This window comes from Platichthys flesus, chromosome 13 (assembly GCF_949316205.1).
Source record: "Platichthys flesus chromosome 13, fPlaFle2.1, whole genome shotgun sequence".
Classification (NCBI taxonomy): Eukaryota; Metazoa; Chordata; class Actinopteri; order Pleuronectiformes; family Pleuronectidae; genus Platichthys; species Platichthys flesus.
Window position 1 is genome coordinate 14,474,159 of NC_084957.1, and position 22,506 is coordinate 14,496,664.

Sequence of the window (22,506 nt, forward strand, 5' to 3'; positions counted from 1 at the left end):
GGTGTTTGGGTGACGTTGCTGGGAAGGGTCTACTGTCGACACTTCACCCAGCTCGTGTAGAATGACTGTTACATAAGCATGAAATTAATCGCTCCCCTTTTTTTGCCACCGCATCGGGAAACCTAAATGTAATTGAACTGAACTGTTTTTCTGCCCCTTTTTCACGTGGAACCTCATAATTGTAGCGGAGGCAAAAAAGCTCAATTTTTTCAGCCTCATTATACTGTTTCCCCATTAACTTGTGTGCACTTCACCTCCTCGACTGAGCCGTGATCGACAGTTCTGCGTCTTCACTGGAGATGGAGCGAGTGAAATCTCTGAACACCTCTGCGTTGCTTTGTTGTGTGTTTGTGCGGCTGGTAGCACTGCGTGTGTTGGTGTGTGTGTCAGTGCACCCCTTTTGACAGTCGTGTCAGCAAGGTACCTAATTAGTGTCTCGTTAGCGTGCGATTGGAGGGAACAGGTGATGGACAGGTCCTGCTGTTAATTTCTGTGCATGCCCATTACACGCATTTGTGAATGATTGGGTTTTAGGTTAAGATAACACCCCATGTAGAAGTGCGTGCTAGTTAAAGGCTGAATGAGGCAGCAGGCTGGTTCAGCAAACCGATCAGGATTCTATTGGTGGCTCTGGACAGTTGTCCGTTACGTCACCCATTTCAGTTGAGGCTCAAGCCAGACACCAAATGCTGAAGGGGGTCACTTGGCTTCAGATGAAGTGCCTGTTGGATGGTGGAGCAGCATCTGATAACACCCTCCTTACAATTTTGTGTGGACATGAAAAAAGGTTTTGCATTCAAATTTCACTATTGCGGCCACTGACATCATTATTGTTTTTAATTTTGTACAAATAAATCCCTTTTGAAAGACTTTCAGGAGGCCCGTTACTGCAGTCATGCTCTTCTCTGTGACTTACTTTTCATCCCACCTTTGAGCGTCTTTGGAACCGACAAAAACACTTTTGCCTTCCCACATGGTTGAAAGACATTGAGCTATAGCACTTACTTATTGTCTCATAATAAACCAACAAACAATTAAAAAAAACCAAGCATTTGCACTGGTCATGTTTGCGAGAGTGGTGAACCGTCGCAGTTGGGATTTTGATGACATCATAATGTTGCTCTCACAGAGCTTGAGAGATTATTTTGCTTTTCCTAAAGTAATGATATGGGTTCCCGCAAATCATTCTTGAAATGATGGGGAATGTGAAAATGTTGTTTTAGATTTTTTTTTTACTAAAGCTAATAAATGGTCTGCAAGTGTCTACCGCCGTCTCAGCTCTCGTAAATAAATTTGTCTCAATTGCTCTACATACACAATATTAAGTTTTCCTCTGCTGTGTAAGAGAAAGTAATAAACCACATAGTCTGCCATTACTCTAAAAGTACACTCTAGAAGAGTTCAAATTGTTGAATTGTAATGTAAGCCAGAGTATTTGTAAATAAGACATTTAACACCAGCATGGAAACTCTACCGCCATGCGTATTGGCGGTCTAATTGCAGCGCGACCCACACATACCTACACAGCTATGAATGCTCTGCCCTGTGCGTAGGCCAGCTCTCAAATCCCGGTGACATCTTCGTTGGCATATGACAACTGTTTTTCATCAGGAGATAATTCTATTCCTTTAGGTTGGAAACATTATCCGTATTCTGGCAGGAAAACCCCCGGAGAAAGTCCGGAGCAACTGACCGACATTTGCATTCTCACATACTGCTGCCCCTTTGTATAGGGGCAGCTTGTATGTGTGTTACATCATGGCTGCAACAGTTACTCTTGTTTGATCTTGTGTTGCAGTGTTTCCTGTTTTGTACCAATGCATGTTATATCACATAATGGAAACATGTCTAAATTTTCAACAGTAATTTAGTTACTTTTGTAAATATGCAGCCAAATCACCAGTGCAGCCATCAATAATCAGGCCACTCCAGTCTCCACTGATGTGTAACACAGTTAGTTTTAGTATTTAAAGGTTAGTCTAATCAGTGTAATTTGGGTACTCAGGGCTCCTCTGTTCTTTGCCCCCTCGCGGTTCTTGTGCAGACGCCAGCCCCTGCTTGTGAGCAGTAGTAATCTGCTGCCCTGAGAGCCGTAAATCACTTCGCCTCTAGACCAGCGACAGACGAGAGTGCTGCTGCTGTAGCAGGAGTCGCTGGCTGTATTTGTGTGGTTCCCAGTGATACCCCCCTCCTCCCAAAACTCCCCCAAACTCTCCACCTCCCTCTCCCCAGGGGAGCTCTGGAGCCAGTTACAATGTTGAGTGTTTTGGAAGAGCTCCTAAATATTTTCAGGATGACAGTGTAATCTGACTGACTGGGCCGCTCTCCCCAGCAGGCTCAATTTCTCATGCAATTTTCTTCCTCACTCACCAAAAACGCACACAGTAACAGAAACGCACAGTGTTGGTTTGTTGGACTTATCCCACTCCACCACCACACTCCACTCTTTGCTATACATAGACTACAGTGCTGGTATTTGCATAGATAACTCAATACCCTACATAATATCTGTTACGTTTCTAAGACTAACCTGATGGACTGATTTATGTGAGGTTAAAAATTATTATATTTCATGATCGGGACATTATTTGACTTAAACAAAATACACTTTATTAAATTCAAATATTCAAAAGATATTTTCTGTGACATTTAACCACTAAAAACAAAGAACTTGCCAGTGCTCTCTGGTGGACATAGAATGTAATGACGACACTGTTAACGGTTGCATTTAACATGTACAAAAAAGCTCTGCAAACTGTTTAAAATAAAATTAAAATTATCCATTCTCTATAGTTAGATTTTTTTATAGTGACTAAATGAGGATCACTCTCCTAAAAATACTTATTTTGATTAAAAAAATTCAGATAATTATCCACAAACTCTCATGATCATAGACGGTAGCACTCACATGCCAGATTTACTTCATTTCTGCAGTATTTCTCAATAAATAGGCAAAAATTTGATAAAACACACCCACAATGCCAACAAAAGTGGGGGGAGATCCTGGTTACCCACCAAAATGTAGGGTGTTCTTCCCTTACCCATACCGCAGCCTTCCTGCAAGTTTCAGGGTAATCTGTCAAGCAGTTTTAGTTTTATTTTGGTGGATTGGTATCTAAATGTTGTTGGGGGAATGTTTTTTTAAGTTTGGTCAGAATGCAGCCCCTGTTTCAGTTTAGCTAACTGTCCATTTTTTTCTGTTATCTCTCAACAGTGTGCCCGAGGGCCGTTGAAAGCCCCCTTGGGGGAGTTTCATAAATACACCCCGAACAAAAAAAGACTCCTGGACTACTGTTATTGTTTTTACACATTTTCACGCACGCACACATACACACACACACACACTCACACACACACTTACATTCGCATTCACATACACACAGACACACTCACACAAGGACGTGGAGAATATGTTGGAGGTCCAAGAGGAGAGGCCAGCGGCGGCAGGTACAGCAGCGACACATTTCAACAAGAAGGAGCGAGGGAAGAAAGAGCGAGAGGAGGCCAAGGACAGTCGGGGAAACCTCTCGAACATCGGGAATCCTGTTCCTGGCTCAAGGAACGTGCGCGCAAAAGCGCCGCTTACGCACACGGGCAGTCCTCACCAGCTCATCACTCCACCCTGTTCTGTAGTCCTGGGAGCCCCATCAATGCACTCCAATAGGCTAAAGAACTCCCCGTCCACCAACACACAGAGGTGAGGTTAAAACTCTTGGTTTAATGCAGTGATACACTTACACAGGGCTGTCATTGTTATAATAATACGTGTGTGTGCCTGAGAGAGAGATTCCAATGCTTTTTAACAGCCTAATCAGCAAAACACTTAGCTGAATGTTAATTAATATTGTGCATTCAATCCAAAGAGTATATGAGCCGACAGGAGCACAGCATTTTAACTGCATACCAAGTAACAATTCACTGTCATAATTTAAACACATTCTTTTTTACGGTTGCACAGCATTGTTATCAGCAGCAAGTTAAACAAAATCAAGTTTTTGCCCTTCTTTGTTCTGCCAACTGCTGATGACTGAACCACTAAGTTGCACATCAATAACATAATTAGACGTTATTGGGACAACACAGGCTTCTATCCACTGCATAAATCAGCTGTCATTGGTGCTCTGTATTCAATAACAGTGGACAAGAGAGAAATGCACTTAGTTCAAGAATGAATGAAGGGAAATCCCCTGTGCTACAAAGCAAGTATAACTTTTATTTTTTCTATATGGCTTCATTAAGCCTTGAACCAGACATTCTGGCATTTAGGAAGATGAGCTTAAACTTTCGCTCGGTTAACTCTTGGTTTAACCCCAGGCTTTTGCTCGAGCTACGAAAGTAATTATGTAACAGAGGCAGAGTTATCATTAGCAAGAAGTATTTAATATGATATGAGACGAAACACTGATATCTTCAGGTAATTTAATTATGGAGACAGGCGAAAGTTACATTCAACCGCATACCGAGAAAAGGGTTTCAATTATAACTGTAAGGCTAAATTTGTACTGTTATGAATTCAGGAGTTTTAATGAATCTCTTACTGAGCAGGTATTTTTGCTCGTTTGTCGATCAAATTCTTATGTGATGCAGATAAAAAAAAAGAAAAGCACTGTTTGGACTGTTTTCTGCTGCTAGAGAGAGGAGAGGGGTAGTTGATGTTTGAGGTCAATCCGACTAAACTGTTTACTTGAAAGCAATGGAAGCAGTGTGCAGATTCTTTTTCCATTTAAAGAAATTCAAGGGTTTGGCTTTTATTTCCAATAAACATCCCTGTCTCCTCATGCTATCAGCAGCACTTATATTGAATAAGAGTGAAAGCATCAACACTGTCTGGATTAAACATAATTTTTTTCAATTCGAATTTAAGTGTAATAGTTCTGATGTATTTATTAAGTCTGACATTATCCCTCTGTTAAAAAGCCAGAAAGTTGAGGAAAGTCTGGAGCAGCAAAGCAATTCCAGAAGAAAATCTACTTTAATTATTTTTAATACTATTTACAAAATTTCACCTTATTGTAAAGTAATTTGTCCCGTTTAGGATCCTGCAGGACCAATGATCTGATCCAGTGATCTGATTGGACAGTGGTTGGGCTTTTAACAGGTTTTAAGCTGATCCTCTGATATTAACCTGTTTTGGAGCAGGTTGGGTGTGCAGCATTAGTTACCATGGAGAATATACGCCTTGTGTAGTCTTGAAAGCCAGGATTAAACCTTACCCCAAACTACTTAGAAAACTGTATGTGTCCTTGTCTGTAAAGCAGTTCAATGGGTTGCATAGTGATCAGTGCATTCTTCATTCCAGTGTTGGGTATGTCCTGACTCTGACCAGTTGCAAGGTGTGTTATGTGCAGAGTTAAGAATTTTTTAAAAGATGATCAGGAGCAGGTCCAACTCCAACCATTACACATTTTTACCCATCCCATTCATTTGAATACAGCGATCAACAGTTTTTAGGGCCAGTGGTTTGTTCAATGGCAGAATGGCGTGTTTTTGATGAGGGTACAAATGAGACTTCCTTGAGGAAACTCGTCTAAATTGGGAGAGAACATGCTATCTCCATTCACAAAGGGCAAAGAGTGAGACCTGTGTTTTTTTAAATGTCTGTGAACTTTCTAACTAAAGCTATCATGCAGCTTTTACAAGTTGTTACCAAGTGTGTTTACACTGTTTGTGATCAGCGTCACTGTGATTAAATGAACACAAACCTGAGCACGTCACTTCAACCATACCCCTGTGCTTTAGAAAGTGTACTAGTTTATAGGTTTGGCGTAATTCAGATCTAGGATCAGCTTCTCCGCTCCATTACTTTAACTGAAAGGACCCAATGTATGATCCAGAGCAGTTCCAGGGTCAGGGAGTACACTACACTTGGAAGTTTTCCCTGCTGACTCATGGTTCTGGAGCCTCGGGAAACGGCTGTCTGGACTGCCAAAATTCTGGTTATGCCTTTTGCCTCCTTTTTCTAGTTGTGTGTCTGCGTGTACGTACGTACATATAGGGCGCTAGGCCATTTTGAACATGGTGGCGTTTGTTTCAAGCTACAAATGTGTGTATGTGTTTGAGGGAGAGAGAGACAGAGAAAGAGATTAGGGTGTGGTGAGAGAGTTCTCTGCCAGTTGGATATGTCCTGCTTGCCTTAACTGCTCTCATAACTAGTGAGCAGCAGTTATTTGCACATGGCTTGTGTCTCGACAGTATATTTCTTAAACTTTAGCTGTGTGCATTGAAATCCCAAGTCCGATAACCTAATCATGTTTAGACATCTATGCCAACTTGTGGATGTCGTAATGACATTGTGTGTAGCAGTTGCATGGACCAATAAACCGAGTACAACATTTTACTTTTGGTCCTCACCCTCCCCTTGTCCTGGGCACCACATTAGGTAACAAGGGTACTTGTTATAGTGCAGAGCTGGGGGATATCAGACTTCATGGATGGCCAGCTGCCTGAGTATGTACCCCTCCCCTCGTCTGGCTAGTGCCCAATTCACAGAACATGATTACTGGGTAACCTAACTTCAAGCCCAAGGCGTTTTTGCTTGATATGCCCCATTTCCTCCTTGTTGTGTGTGTTTATAAATGGAAACAAGGTCACAAATAATGTAGGATGACAAAACATAACATTTTAGAAGAGTCCTTGTGATTAAAATGGACAATTACATTTGCAATTCATCAGTCACAATGCCCTGTTTTTAATAAAATAGAAAATCAGGCTGGATGTTATGGCCAAAAATCATTTCATGTTAAAAAATTCCATATCATTTATCGATAATTGTCATGTGTGTCACATTTTTTATTTCTTATTGCTAAAGAGTTATTTTTGCTTCGGACTAAAGGGTGTGGTTTGAAACTCTACTATGGATTGAAAGAGACGAACACTGTGATTACTGCCTCCTCAAAGTGGACAAAGCAAAAGCATCATATTGATATATGTTGAGCCATTGTTGTACTGCTATTGATGAAATATTTTCCTCTGATAGTTTTCTCTTTTTGTCTCTCAGCCCTAAACCTAAGACGGAGGCCATGGTACGATCACCTCCCGTCATGTCTCCCTCCACTGCCCCTCAGATGGACTCTAAAATGCCCAATCAGGGGAAACCAGGGAGCACTGGCAGCCAATCACAGTCCTCACCCTGTGATCCCAAGACCCTGGGCACGAAAGGGGCTCAGAATGTGGCAGGCGGCATGGGGCTAAAGAATGGCCAGGGTCTGACTTCTGGCCCAAGCTCCAAGGTTAAAGTCAAAAGGGAGAGAAGCACCTCGTTGGAGTCGTTTGAGCAGCCAGAGAGCGGCACACCCACGAGTGAAGAAAAAGGTACAAACCATTCAGATAATGCAATGTCCAGCTGGTAGTTGCAGTAAGATTGTGTCTAAGTCAGATATGAATTTTAAATCTAAGACTTTTCAAAATGCTGTTTGTCATTCCTGCCAGACTGTTGAAATGATTAAACTAAGGTAGGTAGGGAAGGTGCAGGACTTTCTTTATGATGTTTTTAAGAGAATAATATGTAGCTGTGCTCTCATGCCTACTGAATGTATCTGTTTTTAATGAAATGCATTGAAATGCTCTGGATAGGAAGAAAGGGTACAGTGTTACTGTTCAACAGTGAAATGTCTCTTGTGTTTGTGCTGTAATGGTTCCTGCAGATCTGGTAGTTGTATACATACAATTTCCTATTAAGACAGTTTATCAAATTTATTCAGATGTTGCAGATGTTACCTAATTGCATCCCATTGTAAATGTAGTATCTTTATGTAACACTGCATACCTTAAGGTCATCAGAAAATGCACTTTACATGGCAGAATCTTATTCATGGTTTTGTTATTAAACGAATATTGGTGTCCATGTATACGTGTCTACTGTCACTCACACTGATAAACTGTAGCTCACCGACGTTATGTGTGTGTGCAGACAGTAGCCGGGTGAAGAGGATGTGTGTGGCAGAGCGGAGGCAGCCGTACAGTGGAGCTGACTGGTGCTCTGGGGGGGAAAGTGATGAAGATGACAAAGGATTCTTCAGTAAGTGTGTTAACGTGTACAGGAAAGCATGTGAAGCAGATCCTCCAATGATCAACTTGACTCATGACAACTATGTAGTAGAACTCTGTTGCCCATAATCCTGCGCTAGTCCCTTAATTCATGGTCTTTCGTGTCGTCTTCCCTTAGACTGTAACTCCAGTGACGTGAAGCCCCAGGACTCAGTCACACACTCTACCTCCAATGCTGGACTCAGTCGCTCCTCGACACCTTCCCACAACACAATGGGAGGCCAGGGCTCTACAACAGAACCAGCTAGTGGCCAGAAACCAGGCGCAAAACTTGTTTATGTCTTTACCACGGAGATGGCCAACAAGTAAGGAGGAGTTATCATTTGTTAACATGCTTTTGCTTTGTTGATTAGCATTTACAGTTTAAGTGTATCTCTGCAAGCTTTAATAATTAATGTGTTCAGACAGGCTAATTAAATCATCTTCCAATATGTAGACTTTTTTTTTTTCATATGCAAAGCATACACCCACAGAGAAACCCTTTGTAGAACTATGGTTCAAAATTAAATGGGATTGCTAACAATGTCAATTGCCTTAAGTATAACTCTGTGCCCCCTGTCAACAGTGGTTGTTATGTTCTTTGATGTTTGTGTATTGTATTAAGATACTAGCTTCCCATTTCTCCTATTCATGCCCCAACTTTCCCAATTATAGCCTAAATATTTTTTGTGTGATCTACACAAGCATGTGTTTCTCAGTGGGAGCGTACACTCTGCTTAGATTAACACTCTTTTGGGAATTAGAGAGTAAATATGTGGATGCCCGGGGAAGGTGTGTTTCTGTGTGTGCACAGTAGTTTGCCTTGTCAGTTGACCTTGGGATTACCTTCATGGACTCATCTAGTACTCATTCACCCAGCCCACTGTAAACACACACACGCACACTTATTGTGTCTGATGACTGATATCTGAATGTCTGCCTTCTTGTCCTCAGGGCAGCCGATGCAGTTCTAACTGGCCACACAGAAAATATCATTGCCTTCCACATGAAAAACATCTCCAACAGCAAGGACAAAGCTCACCTCCTCCTGGTAAAGACACAGAGACCTTTTTGTATTACTCACATAAGCCCACTAACACCAGCATCATATTACTATCATAACTTAATCCTATTTCTCTCACTCTTTGTTATAGAACAATGCAGCAAGTGCTCTCCGAAATGACTCTAAGCCTCCTCAGCAGCCCTCATCCCATGCCCAGGATCAGAGCCATCAGCCTGGATCAAAACCGTCCTTACCTGGCATGGCAGAATCAGCCCCAACCCAGCCTTCAAACCAAGGGAGCCAGCCTGGTGTTCTTCCACAGGAAGGGTCATCTGCTGCAGGCATGGAATCCAAAAATCTTCCTGGCAGTAGCCCCAGTAACACTACAGCTCCAGTTGACCAGGCCCCTGTTACCCAACCTGAGGCAGGCCTCAACCCTCCAACAGCGGCTGAAGGAGGGCAGGGTGGAGGCTCTAGTAGCTCGGGACTGACACCCCAGCAGCAGCAACAACAACAGCAGCTGGCCCAGGAGCTGCTGAACATGGAGGCCAACACAGAGGGTCTATCCCAAGAACAGTTGGAGCATCGGCAGCGCTCTCTGCAGACCTTACGAGATATCCAGCGCATGCTTTTCCCTGATGACCGCGATGCCCCACAAGCTGGGCCCCCGCAGTCTCATGTTGGACCGCATGACGGAGGCCCTGATGGTGCACCCCGGAGGTCTGAGCAGGGCCCCTTACAGGCTATGATGGCACAGTCGCAAAGCCTCGGCCCCCCAGGTGGTCCAGGAGGCCCCCGTCCACAGGGCCCACCGTTTGGCCCACCCCATGGTCCCAGGGACATGCCCCCATTTCCACAAGATGAAATGGGTCCACATATGGGGGTTCCGGGGGGCTGTGGAGATGGAGATCAAATGACCCCAGAACAGGTGGCTTGGTTGAAATTACAACAGGAATTTTATGAAGAGAAAAGGAAGAAACAAGAAATGCAACACCGGCCACTTCCTCCAGACATGATGATGCACCCGCATGGGCCACGTGGCATGATGCGTGGGCCCCCACCTCCCTACCAGATGGGGCCAGGAGAGATGTGGGGGGGTCCAGGTGGTCCACCAGAGCACTACCAAGAACGAATGGGCATGGGCCCTGGCCCCAGAGGTATGCCTCCACATATGCAGAGAATGCCTGGCTTCTCTGGCATGATGAATCCTGAGATGGAAGGTCCCCCAAGACCTGGAATGGGGTGGCCCGATGACATGCCCCCCCGGATGGGAGACGCACGAGGCTTCCCTGGAGGACCCGGGGGAATGTTTGCTGGTCCAGGGGGTCGTGGGGAGCGTTTCCCAAATCCTCAGTCAGTCCAAGAAGCAATGTTCCACCAAGGAATGGGTGGAGAGAAGGGCCTCCCTCCTGGGATGATGATGGACATGCAAAGGATGATGGGGCATCAAAGAGGTGGAATGGAACCTGGTAATGGCATGGGTATGTTTCCTAGAATGCCAGGGGATGGTCCTATGAGTCCATCATCTAGGCTTCAAGGAATGGGTGGTAGAGAAATGGGGCCTGAGTTTGGCATGGGTCCTGGCCCGGGACCGCACATGCACCCTTCCAAACTACGAGATCCTACCATGAATATGAGTCCAGATGAGATAATGAGAATGAGAGGAGGGGGAGGACCTCCAATGGAGAATATGGGTCCACAGGGCAGGCCTATGCAGGGTCCTGTCTTCCCTGAGCAGCCAGGAGACTTTCCCATGGGGCCTGGGCGGCCATTCCCCGGTGGTCCTGGAGGAATGAGGGGTCCACATGCAGAACAACCCTTTGGTCCAGAGCACAGATCTAACCCATCAGGAGGTAATGGCCGTATGAACCACCTCCCTTCTGGTGGCCCTTCACAAGGTCAGAGGGGTCGCAAGCCAGCAGATCTAAATGTCCAAGCAGGAGGGGGGAACTCACCCAGTGTCAACCCACTTAAGTCCCCACCTCTAAGGCAAGTGCAGTCCCCAATGATGGGCTCTCCCTCGGGAAATCTTAAATCGCCTCAGACACCGTCCCAGCTGGCTGGCATGCTCACTGGTCCCACAGGCCCGAATGCCCCTCCACCTCCCCAATCATCAGCACCAATGAAATCCCCCCACTCCATGATGGGATCGGCAGGCGCCTCTCCTGTTCATATGAGGTCTCCTTCTCTTCCTAACCCCTCTCCAGGATGGGCTTCCTCACCAAAACCCCCCATGCAGAGTCCGGGAATACCATCTCAGGGTGGCAAACCTCCCCTCAGTATCACCTCACCAAATATGATGGGCAATATGGATCAAGGTACAACAATCTTTATTCCCTTTTCTGTGTTTATCAACTTATTCCACTGCTTCTTCTTACAATATTTGTCCTCATTTTGCAGTGCATGTTTTCGAATGTTGATAATAAATAATATTAGGGACTGTTGTAAATGGTTTGATGACGCATTTGTAGTTGTCTGTTAAAAGTTTCTGGTCTCTGCAATTGTTAATATCACCGTTTAAAATACTGACTGATCATGACAAACACCGTCTACAAAAACGGATGTGGAGGCAATCTGGTACATCACTCAGGGTGTCACTATTGCTAATACTATTACACATAAACACTACCTCAGAATGAAAGTCAACACTGTTTTATCATTTCCTTGTCATGTCATCTCCTGCTCATCTTGCCCTCCTCTAGGTGGTAACGGTCCTCCCTCAGCCCCTCAATCAGGGGCTCCATCTGGCTCCATGTCCCACCCAGGCAACGTCCCGTCTGGCAGTCCATACACAATACCACCTGAGCCTACTCTATCCCAGAACCCTCTCTCCATCATGATGTCACGCATGTCCAAGTTTGCAATGCCCAGCTCCACCCCACTCTACCATGATGCCATAAAGACAGTTGCCAGCTCTGATGACGACTCGCCTCCGGCTCGCTCCCCGAACCTGCCTTCAGTGAACAATAATGGTAAGATATCTTAAGTGTTTCTGTTCCTTGATTAATTTATTGTTTCTTTTGATATACTTTGCATAACACATTATAAATTTTTGTTTCTCTTGCTCATACAGGTATGGCAATGAACCACCAAGGAAATCCACGTATGATGGTGCCTGGAAATGCAGGACCCATGCCAGCCCTCAGCCCGCTGGGTATGAATCCAATGGGATCCCAGCCCCTCTCCCATGGCATGCCTCCACAGATGCCCTCTCCAAATGCCCCTAATATGGGGCCAGGTATGATGCCTCATGGCATGATGATGCCACAAAATCCCCAAGACCAAGGTATGGTAAACCAACAAATGATGAGCCAGGGACGCATGGGTTACCCTCATCGAAGCCAGGGATACCCCCTAACCCAGTCACCTTCGCAGCAAGGCCCCTTCTCCCCACACAACGGTCCTGGTCCTCAAGGTTTTCCTGGCCATCCCATGGGCTTCCAGGGAGAAGGACCTATGGGAGGACGGATGGGGAACATGTCTCATGGGGGAGATGGAGTTATGTGCAAACCCAATAACCCTGGAGGTCCAGAGTTCAACAACATGCAAGCTGGATTCACTGATGCAGATCTTCACGAGGTGATGCGGCCGGGAGCGTCTGGCATTCCTGAGTTTGACCTGTCCAGGATAATCCCATCAGAGAAGCCCAGCCAGACTCTGTCTTACTTCCCCAGAGGCGGAGGAGACAACTCTGGGGGAAAACCACCTCACCCCTCTGGCTTCCCGATGCAGGGCATGATGGGCGACGGCCCGCCGCGGATGAGTATGTCCATGCAGGGGATGGGGGGGATGCCTGGGGGACCTGGTGGGGGAATGGGCCCCCAAGATATGCCAATGGGTAACCCCGGCCACAACTCGATGCGGCCACCGGGATTCATGGGCCAGGGCATGATGGGTCCCCAGCACAGGATGATGTCCCCTGGGGGTCCGGGAGGGATGATGCAGGGGAGACAAATGGCCCACCCAGGCCCTGGTGGTTCACCTAATATGATGATGTCACTGCAGGGCATGGGCGGCCCCCCACAGCAGACAATGATGATGGGGGGTCAGATGAGGCCACGTGACATGGACATGGGGTTCAGTCCCGGGCCTGGAATGTTCTAATCCAACAGAAACCTTGTATCTAGAATGTTCTTGGACAAAATGCAAGGATGGAGTAAAGACCATGACATTTAGAGTGTTAAGAAAACTCTGATGGACTCAAATAAAGGAAGTATAATACGAAACAGTAATGTCCTGTGGGAACTATTCCAATGGAGACTAGGACAGGCCCAGATTTGGAGTACTTTTTGCCACAAGAACATTTAATTTTGACTCATGAACTTCAGAATGTATGGGATTGTTGTGCATCGAATTCGCAAAACTGTTCTTGTGTTTTTTGATTATCTGACTATAATGATGACTACATCGTCAAAGAGGAATCAACCTAACTAAAAGTCAGCGTGGAGATGCTACAGTATATGTCTACTTTTTTCAAATTAAAAAAACAAACAAATTTCTCATGAAAGTGGTATGGAACAGGAGAACGGAATAAGAAGAATTTGTGCTTTGTGAAGACTTAAGTGGAACTCCATCTTGTCTCTCGCTCCATTGTTTTGACTGTTTCTGTACAGTATATACGTGTGAGAGTGCGTATGCGTGCTTGACAGACTGTATGTTTGTGTGTTATGTATGTATGTATGTGTCTGTATGTATAGGCATTCTATCAGTGACCTCTCAACTCCTCCTACCCAACTTTCACTGGGGGAGGAATGCCCCCTAAAAATACTGTACTGTTTACCATTGGTGGGCTATTCGAATTTTAGTCTATTTTAATTTCCTTTGTAACTCCAGTGTATAACAAACCAAACTATGACCTCATTAAGATAATAGTATTATTAAAAAAGCACAAACATGGACCGTCTGCAGAAAGCGTCTTCTTTCTCTATTTTTACCATTAATTGCAACACAATAAGTGTGAGCGTCCTGGTAGCTTTGCAGCACAATGATTATCTCTTGTCCATTTCAAGTTGTGGATGATTATTTGACACGGTGCTCTAAAACTTTCAGGACTCCAAACTTTCACCAGTGTGAATAATACTGCTACTACCCAGATGTGCTCTGTGTGTTCTTCTTGTTCCTGTTGTGTTCCTGTTTTGTTTTGACTCTCTTGTTGACTCTGGGTAATAATCATTCCCACAGCAATAAAATCCCCCCCAATGGTCAGCAGAATGGGACAGGCGTGGCTCAAATGTCACAGCAGGTATGCCAGGTATTATAGAACTAGCGCTAGGTAGATCTGGTAAAATTTTAGTGAGGCAGGTGTGGTGTCCGGAGCGAGACACACGGAAATGTAAACAAGTACTGCTTACCATCCAGTTGACTTCCTCTCTTTTCTCTATTGTATAAGCTTGTCATGTGTTTCTCCATTGGCTTTGGTGCAGAATAGCCTACCAGGGCTGTGGTGATGGACTACAAATAAAAGATATTGTTTTGGTATATACATGTTGTCCATGTAGTGTGTACTTGTGCGTGTGTCTACGTGGCTCCACTTGCATGTAGTCAAGCTAAGCGCACTGGGAGGTGTCTTTTGTCATTGTACTGTCAAACCGGCTCAACGACATTCAGCCGGAACAATTTATACCAAGATGCAGCGTGGCCATGTAGAAAATGTATCAGGAAGTGCTTTAGCAAGAGCTATTTTGAGAGGAAACCACACTTTTCAAATAGGTGGGAGCATGTTGATGCATTCAAACTCTAATCTTATTGACTTAGCTGGTCTGAATATTTCAGCGTCACTTACATGACTGGCCCCAACAAAAAGAAAATACTCCATTGATTAAATTCTTTATTTATTTTTAACAAATCAAACTCCTCATGTTATGCTGCTGGTCATTGGAAACTTCCACTGATGAGGTATTATACATGTTATTGTAACACAGAAACATATGTAATGGGCATGTGTTTATACATTATACTGTGTCCGTTACTACCAGCAAATCCCCACAAAAAGGCAACTTAGTCTTCAACATACAGAATAATTCCCTTTCTGCAGGTTTTACTCGGTTATGGAGAAGTCCATCTCCACAAATGTACAATCCACTTCAGATACAGTACATGAAATATTTGGAACTACCCCAAGACTGGATATGAAAGAATAAAATGAACACAATGACGGCATTAACAATCTTATATAATGATGCCGCTTGATTCAACCTTACAGATTATTGCTGTTAAGATTATAGTGCGGTAAAGGTTTAAACTTTGAAGCAAAGGCAGATTATATTCAGCATTTTTCAACAGTCAACAAATCCCCCAAAAAGCTTCAGTTGCTGTTGATCCTCTGAACAATAATGTGTTGATACAGTTTACTCCTGCGTGCCAAACACCTTCATCGTTGTCCGATAACCATTTGGGAGGATGTGTTCCTTTATACAACCCACCTAAGCACACATTACTCCCCCTGTCCGAGAACCATTCACTAAGACTAGTCATTTTAAGAAATAACTTAAAAAGCCATGGTTGATCTGTTTTAATAGCACTTTCAATTTTTGCAGAGAGGAGCCATTTTGAATTTGCCAAATGTAAACATAAAATAATGGGGCAGTGTTATTCCATCGGCGCATCTGTCCCTGCATAGTTTGTTCGACTTAATGCTGTCTACAGGAGCTATTCCTGTCAGAAACAGCTTCTCCCTCAAAGGGTTAAGTGAGAACAAGATAACTTAGGAAAAGGTGTCATCCAGCACAGAGTTGTTTCTATCCTGTCTGGAGGGGAATCCTTACTTTGATCATTTTAGACAACCCTGGTTTCATTGTAGTCCTTTGGGATGTGTTGACAATAAGGAGCACAAGTAATGACACCACCCTTTAACACAAAGCCAACACACACTGATGTGCTAAGCACGTGATATCAGATCATTGTAATAGGCTGGAACGAGGCTGTAACGCAGGACTTTCTACAGTGTCGTCTGACAGTGAGGTATAATGATAATGGCATGTAAACGGAGGACGTGAAAAGAAAAACTACATGATGCGTGCGTCGGGGTTAACTGTCATGAGGAGCTGTGTCCAGACGCAACGGCGTGTCGTGGGCTCAGGGCTCGGTTGAGCCTCCTGTGCTGTTACAAAGTGACTGGTAGTGTTCTGAGCTCATTGAGAACGCTGAGAGGGCCTCCTTAAACTCCTGCAGGGGGCAGTAGACTCCACTGCAACCTGGAATAAGTAGATCCTAAAGAGAGAGAGGCAACTTGAGTCAATCCCAAAGAAATGCAACGGCTCATCAAGACGAGTGTGGACACGTTGTCACCCACGTACCTGGTCTATGTATGACACTTTGACAAAGGCCTCGTTGGTCTGTCGGTGCTGGTGCATCTCCAGGGTGATGTCAGCCGCGTACGGTGGCCATTTCATGTCAAAAACCCCCAGAGCCATCAGGCAGGGGATCAACGTGGTGTCATGTGCAGAGTACAAAAACAGCTTCCTGTTAGAGAGAGAGGATGTTAACAGAGGAACACGTGCAGGCCAAACACAGCCGGCGATGTGTGTGTGACTGAGGTGTCCAACCTGTTTGGCTCCGATGAGGTGCCCTGCACTTTCTCGTCCAGGTTGGTTAACAATGTGTGCAGGAGAGGTCCCACGCACAGCTGCAGGTTCTCCCTGCCAGGAGCACAGGACAAGAAAGAAATGAGCCGTCGAACCTGATACTAAAGTATGTGTGAATTCTCCTTATTGACAGAGATAGAGGGTTATTGTGAAACCGTGAATCTACCCCTTCTGACAGGGTCCACCCTCTGTTTACTTTGTTAAATCTAACCTTTTGCTGGGTTCATAGACATGGCAGATCATATCCACAGCTCTCTGCTCCACTTTGTCCCTCCAGGTGTCCAGCACCGGCGGACAGGGGAGGCCGTGTGTCTGTTGATGTGCAGAAACAAGACAGTCAGCCGTGTTGTGCGGCGCCAGCAGACAAAGACAACCTCCAGTTTCTGGCACGTTGAGATACATTTTTTTATTTATTTCCCCATAACTATCTTTACGAAATGCTGCCTATTGTAGAAAAACCCCAGGAAAAGGATCACGCATTCACAAGTATATGATTGTGTTTGAATAGAATGTGGCTGAATGTATAAAACGGTCTAATCCTTTGAATGAGTTGTAACTGATGCCAGGTGGATCTGAACATAATTAGTGAGAGTAAAAGGCAGATCTTCACCATTTGGTTTAGCCTGATAGGTAAAATTGAGAAGGAAAGGAAATTAATAAATTCAGCAAAGCTCAGTGTGGACCGCCCCTCTGTCTTGTTTCAGATTGTGTAGTGGTCTCATTCTACACTGTTACACGCTGAAATTAATACATTTGAACATCTACAAAAGTACCCCCCCCCAAAAAAAAAATCTGATATAACTCTTATCGTTTAGCTTTGAAAAAAGTCCATTGATGATTTGCCTTCACTGATAGAACTCTTTAGATTTGACATCCATGCTCTTATTTCAAATGATCTTAAATAAGGGGAAATGAGTGAAAATAATTTAAAACTCAAGTCCTGCTGGATCTGTTCTTTTTTTACTTTCTAAAATATGTTGAATCTCTGCAGGTTGCAGCCGACTCGGCATCTTCATAATAATTATATGTGTACTGATGGCTAGCGGTGGGAGCTAGTAAAAGTCATAGGAATCGTGATGTGGCAGTGTCACCTCTCTGGCAACCATGTCGTCCCTAATGAGGATGAAGTCGACGTGCTGGTGAGCGGCGATGCCCAGCGCGCTCTGGATGCTCTGCAGGTCTACTGCGATGTCTGGCAGAGTGGACGACTCTGCCCAGCGGTGGCTGCACAGAACACACAGTGTCAGCGGCGAAACACAGATACACCATGACAACCTGTCAGAGGCATCTCAACTCTGCTTATAATTTTGCACAACACATTATTCGAGGTTCCAGTTTCGGGTGGCGAAACGCACAGCATCGCCTGGGCCTGACTGTGTGCTGGGCATGAGAGGATTTCACTCTACGTACCTGCCGAGGAGTTTGAGCAGTTTGCAGCCGTGATAGTTCGGGTACAGGATTTCAGATTCGGCCCCCGTTGTGAATATATTGACAATTTCTGCAAGTTGAGGAGTAAATTATATTAAGGGTGAGATGAGATCCAGAGCAGAATATACAGCATTATCAGCACATCAAGGTGTCTGCGCTACCTTTTTGTTTTTGCTGAAAGAGCCCTGCAACCAGGCACTTGGCAGATTCAATGGTCCTCACAATGTTAGTGGAGCGCACACTAAAAAAAATGAGAAAAAAAGGGGTCATGGAAGGCAGCCAACTTAAAAATAGAAAAGCATTTAGGCTGATATCCTTTGCACTGAACTCACAAACCCAATGCGACTGTGGGGCATCGATAAGTTGTTTATGCTCTTTCTACCTGACATTGACATTTTGACATTTTAGCAACCTAATTTACATCCTGGTTTAAGATTAAGATGCATTTATTAGTCCCAAACACATGCATAGGCACACTCATGCAGGTAGGGAAATTTATCCTCTGCTTTTGACCCATCTGGTGCAGGACCCACAGAGCAGTGAGCAGCCATGTACGGCGCCCGGGGAGCAGATGTTGGGAGAGTGAGGTGCCTTGCTCAGGGGCACTAGACAGGGTAGGGAGAATCCTCTTGGATTTCTGGAAAGATCAATCCAGGTTCGTCTTTTTGTTGTCTCTCCGTGGAGTCGAACCAGAGACGAACCAGAGAACTTTTCTGCCCATAGTCCAAGTTTCTGCCACTAGACCACCGCCTCTCATCCACAGGTCCACCGCCTCTCATATCCTGTCAAGATGTGCAACACTTACTAGACCTCAGCCGGACTAAAAGTGGAGCCGAGGAAGGGAGTCTCCTCAATGTACTTCCTCCTCAGCCTCGTGCCGAGCTCGTACAGCTGCTGCATGCCCACCGTGGTCAGCTGTCCGGGGAACGTGCCACCCTGCCGGGAGCGCCACAAACAGGATAAGGTTTTACTCACAGGTACAACCCGACGGACACACACACACCTTCCGTCGCGTGAAGGAGCCCAAAGTGGGGGCAGCACATTTTTGGTAGGAGTCCATGCTACAGGATTTAGTTTTGAAAAAAGCAGAACGCGGTTGAACTCAACACAGAAATCTAACCTTTTCCATGGACACAGCAGCAGTCAGATGGGATGCTAGCTCACTGGGAAGCTCTACTCAGTTCAGAGGTATTACAGGTAGCAGGAGGATGAATGAACCTGGTCTAGGGTCGTATTGCATCTTTGTAATACATATTGTCACCACTAGAGGCGGTGAGTGGAATCATTGATTTCATATATGAGAATATACAAAAACACAGTTTCTGTATCCGCGGGACACTTCCTGTCTTTTCAATCAATTGTCACTGACAGACATTAACCCATCATAACAGAGAAAGCACAGAAGAACCGACTGTGCTGAAGACTCTCTGGCCCCAGGGAGTGTCCAGGTTAACTGTGACAGATTGCACCATGTCATGTTAAGTCAGTGTTAATGTTTACACCTGCTGTGACGCGTCTGAACGTCTGCTCTGACAAAGGCCTCTTTTGTACTTTATCAGTTAAAGCTCTACTGTTACACAATATTGCAATAAAACCGGGGTTTGTGTACATATTCAGGGAGTACCTTCCCAAAAAGCCTCAGAAGCAGCTACGCAAGTTTCTGTGATAAGGTTTTGATAAACACTGCAGGACACAGCTACTCACAGTCAGTATGTTTCTCCTATAGCTGTCTTCTACAGGAGCCGAGGGCCTGGGGCCACCGTGAAGGTCCGTCACCACGTAGTTGATGTGGGTGTGAGCTGGAGGCTCCAGGAGCGTCGGCACCCACTGGACCTTTGACGAGACAAATGTGCCAAGTTGTTAATTATCTTCACATTTATCTTCAGCACAAGAACTTAACAAAGAGGGAAACGAGCCCTACCTCCATCACATCAGGTATAGACTTTAACGGGGTTCGAGCACCATGTCGGAACAGGACTTGGACAAGTTTTAGATCGTAGGGAGAACTGGGATTTGGGTCAGTAGCGGTGCAACTGGAGGCAACCGGGTCGGAGTCTGTGCTTTTCTGGGACCACAGCATCGATCCAAAAGCTACGGACACTGAACCGAAAACACCGGCCTTTGTCCAAAGATTCCTCATGGCTGTGCTGTGAACAGAAGGATCAGATAGGCTTAGTATTAACAGGGTTAATATGAAGAGAAAATATATTCATATTTAGCAATAGGGACAGAGATATTATCTTTGCTGGTGTTGAGAGAAAGGCTCAGAGCTGGCCACAGTTTAAACACCAGCTGAAACATCCTCTGTGTTACGTAGCACAACTGCAGAGAAAGATTCATTATCGATTATGTCTCAAGCTTTTTTTTTTTGACAGGGCAACACCTCAAGAAATTCAATTTGATTATTAAAGGAAACAGTCGTCTTAAAAAGGAAGAAAGGAAGAAATCTTTGTTCCTTAACAAGAAAAGTTTCAATCATTAAAAACGTTGCAGATTTTGTTTTCTATTAGACTAACCACTTCAGCCAGGCATGCGTTTAAATAAATATTTTATTAACATGGAATAAAATGAACATTGTTTTCTCACTTGATCTCTGAAATGAATTGTAAAAAAGTTCATCACATTTAATCAGAAACCATTGCAATTATAAGGTCTTCAATAAGGTTTGGACTGAAGATCAGATTCATTTAATCATCGACCAACGTGACAATTAATTAATTCACTGTTTGCCAGTAAAACATAAAAATGCAACGTCATCGGGCTCAAGAGGTCGAGTTCAACCGTCGATCAATGAACCAAGAAGATATATCACGGTAACAGCGACATGAAGAACCAGGGAAGCAGCACACGACCCACGAAGCCTGGAATCACGTGTTAAAGGTTTGAAAACTTGACTTTGATTGAACAGTCGAGAAAATAGTTACAGATTCACTTTCTGCACATTGACAGACTTGAATAGACTAATTTGAAAAGTTTGTTAGAGGGAAAAGTTTGAACTCTATTTCAAGCTGTGTCACTTGTCACAGCTTGAAATAGCTGTGACCAACCTCCTGAGTTGAATGATCACTGACACTCCCTGGTAAACCCACTGACGATGATGAAGATGATGAAGATGATGTACCAACAACCTGTCTACAGTAGCAGCAGTTCTAAAGGAGAGTTAGCTCCAGCACACTACTGAGGATGTATGCTTGTTAGAAAAGTCGCATGAGGGCGAACTTGAACATTATAACACTCCGACAAGCTTAGCAAGAGTCCAACATTAAATGAATATCAAATCACAGTGATTTGGACAATTTAAACGTTTCTACAGAGTTGATGCTAACAGTAGCAGGTAGAGGAAGTCTGTGTGCAGTGCTAGGGTTACATGCTAACATGCTAACACGATCTGTCTGTGTGTGATCCCTGACGGAACACGTGACGTGTGTCTCCGCTCTTACTTTTCTTACCGTGATGTTAAAACCTGTGTTGAGCTGCTCGCGTTGGATAAAAACAACTCGGTGTTGAGTCTCAGATCAGTTCATTCATCAGGCTACTGTCGCCAGGGGGTCACGCCGAAAGGCATGTCGGGAGCTGTTGGGCAGCAGCTGTCGCTCCGGTGTATCAGGCAACGTGAGAGCTGTGAGAATAAAACTACATTTCCCTACATTAGTGTTATATGATTGACCTTCCTCGTCTTCTTCGCTTATCAGATTTGCGTTGGAGAAAAAGTATCAAAGCCTCCTGCTGCCATCTACAGGACGTAAGTAATAATAATGATACTACTACTACTAATAATAATAACACAAATATTAATAATAATAATATATTATTTCGATTTAAAAGAGATTGAGACATGAACTCAGAGAATGAAAACAATGACAACGTATAAATTAACTGAATTTAAATAGGGTCTGAATTATAAAAGATAATATAAAAGATAATTAATATCGCATGTACAGTGATTATTTTCTGTAAATTAAATTACATAAAAGCTCATAAATACCGACTGATGATGAGGATATGGGTATGATGTGTGTACCTGCAAAAGTTATTCTTAACTGATGAACTATACTCTGTGGGGACTTTAAATGCTTTTTTTATTACATTTTTGTAAATACATTTATAAAAATAATATTAACTCTTTATATCAAAACAACACATTACATACATAACATATCGATACAAAATATTGTATTTAGGATTTTTTATATCTGTATTAATAAAAGAAGAGTATATTCTATACAATGAGTTAAGTGTGCCTGCTAAATAATATGTGTCCAACTTGAACATCCAGTTGACTAGTGTTTAAAAAAAAACAGTCACACAAAATAGAAACTATATGGAAGCATCCACATTTTAGGAGATAAGTTAGTTACCAGAGCTCCACTTTTTTATAAAGCCCATAAGTTTGTACAGACACCCCATCTTCCACCATCTGTTACTTGCAGCCTGGTTCTGGTGACAACAAGCGGAAAAAAGAAAGCA

The 22,506-nt window shown here is 44.1% G+C and overlaps 2 protein-coding genes across 5 annotated transcripts in view; one reads left to right on the forward strand and one right to left on the reverse strand.

Annotated features, from left to right (window-relative positions):
- bcl9 (BCL9 transcription coactivator) overlaps positions 1-14,510 on the forward strand; it is a 29,085-nt gene extending 14,575 nt beyond the window's left edge. For all 4 annotated transcript variants that reach the window (XM_062402506.1, XM_062402507.1, XM_062402508.1 and 1 more), the window contains exons 3-10: positions 3,215-3,697; positions 6,998-7,311; positions 7,910-8,017; positions 8,165-8,351; positions 8,980-9,076; positions 9,180-11,346; positions 11,731-12,000; positions 12,102-14,510. In XM_062402506.1, the coding sequence (XP_062258490.1) occupies positions 3,411-3,697; positions 6,998-7,311; positions 7,910-8,017; positions 8,165-8,351; positions 8,980-9,076; positions 9,180-11,346; positions 11,731-12,000; positions 12,102-13,132 (4,461 nt within the window). In that variant the 5' untranslated portion in view covers positions 3,215-3,410 and the 3' untranslated portion in view covers positions 13,133-14,510. The remainder of the gene's footprint in view (positions 1-3,214; positions 3,698-6,997; positions 7,312-7,909; positions 8,018-8,164; positions 8,352-8,979; positions 9,077-9,179; positions 11,347-11,730; positions 12,001-12,101) is intronic.
- Positions 14,511-14,842: 332 nt separating this feature from the next.
- acp6 (acid phosphatase 6, lysophosphatidic) lies at positions 14,843-21,626 on the reverse strand. Its single transcript, XM_062403264.1, has 11 exons — positions 21,489-21,626; positions 19,961-20,186; positions 19,744-19,872; positions 18,845-18,975; positions 18,201-18,280; positions 18,022-18,109; positions 17,703-17,835; positions 16,823-16,923; positions 16,573-16,665; positions 16,324-16,489; positions 14,843-16,237 (listed from the first exon to the last, which is right to left on the reverse strand). Exons 2-11 carry the CDS (start codon positions 20,177-20,179, stop codon positions 16,103-16,105), a joined length of 1,275 nt encoding a protein of 424 aa, XP_062259248.1. The 5' UTR covers positions 20,180-20,186; positions 21,489-21,626; the 3' UTR covers positions 14,843-16,102.
- Positions 21,627-22,506: the final 880 nt, after the last annotated feature.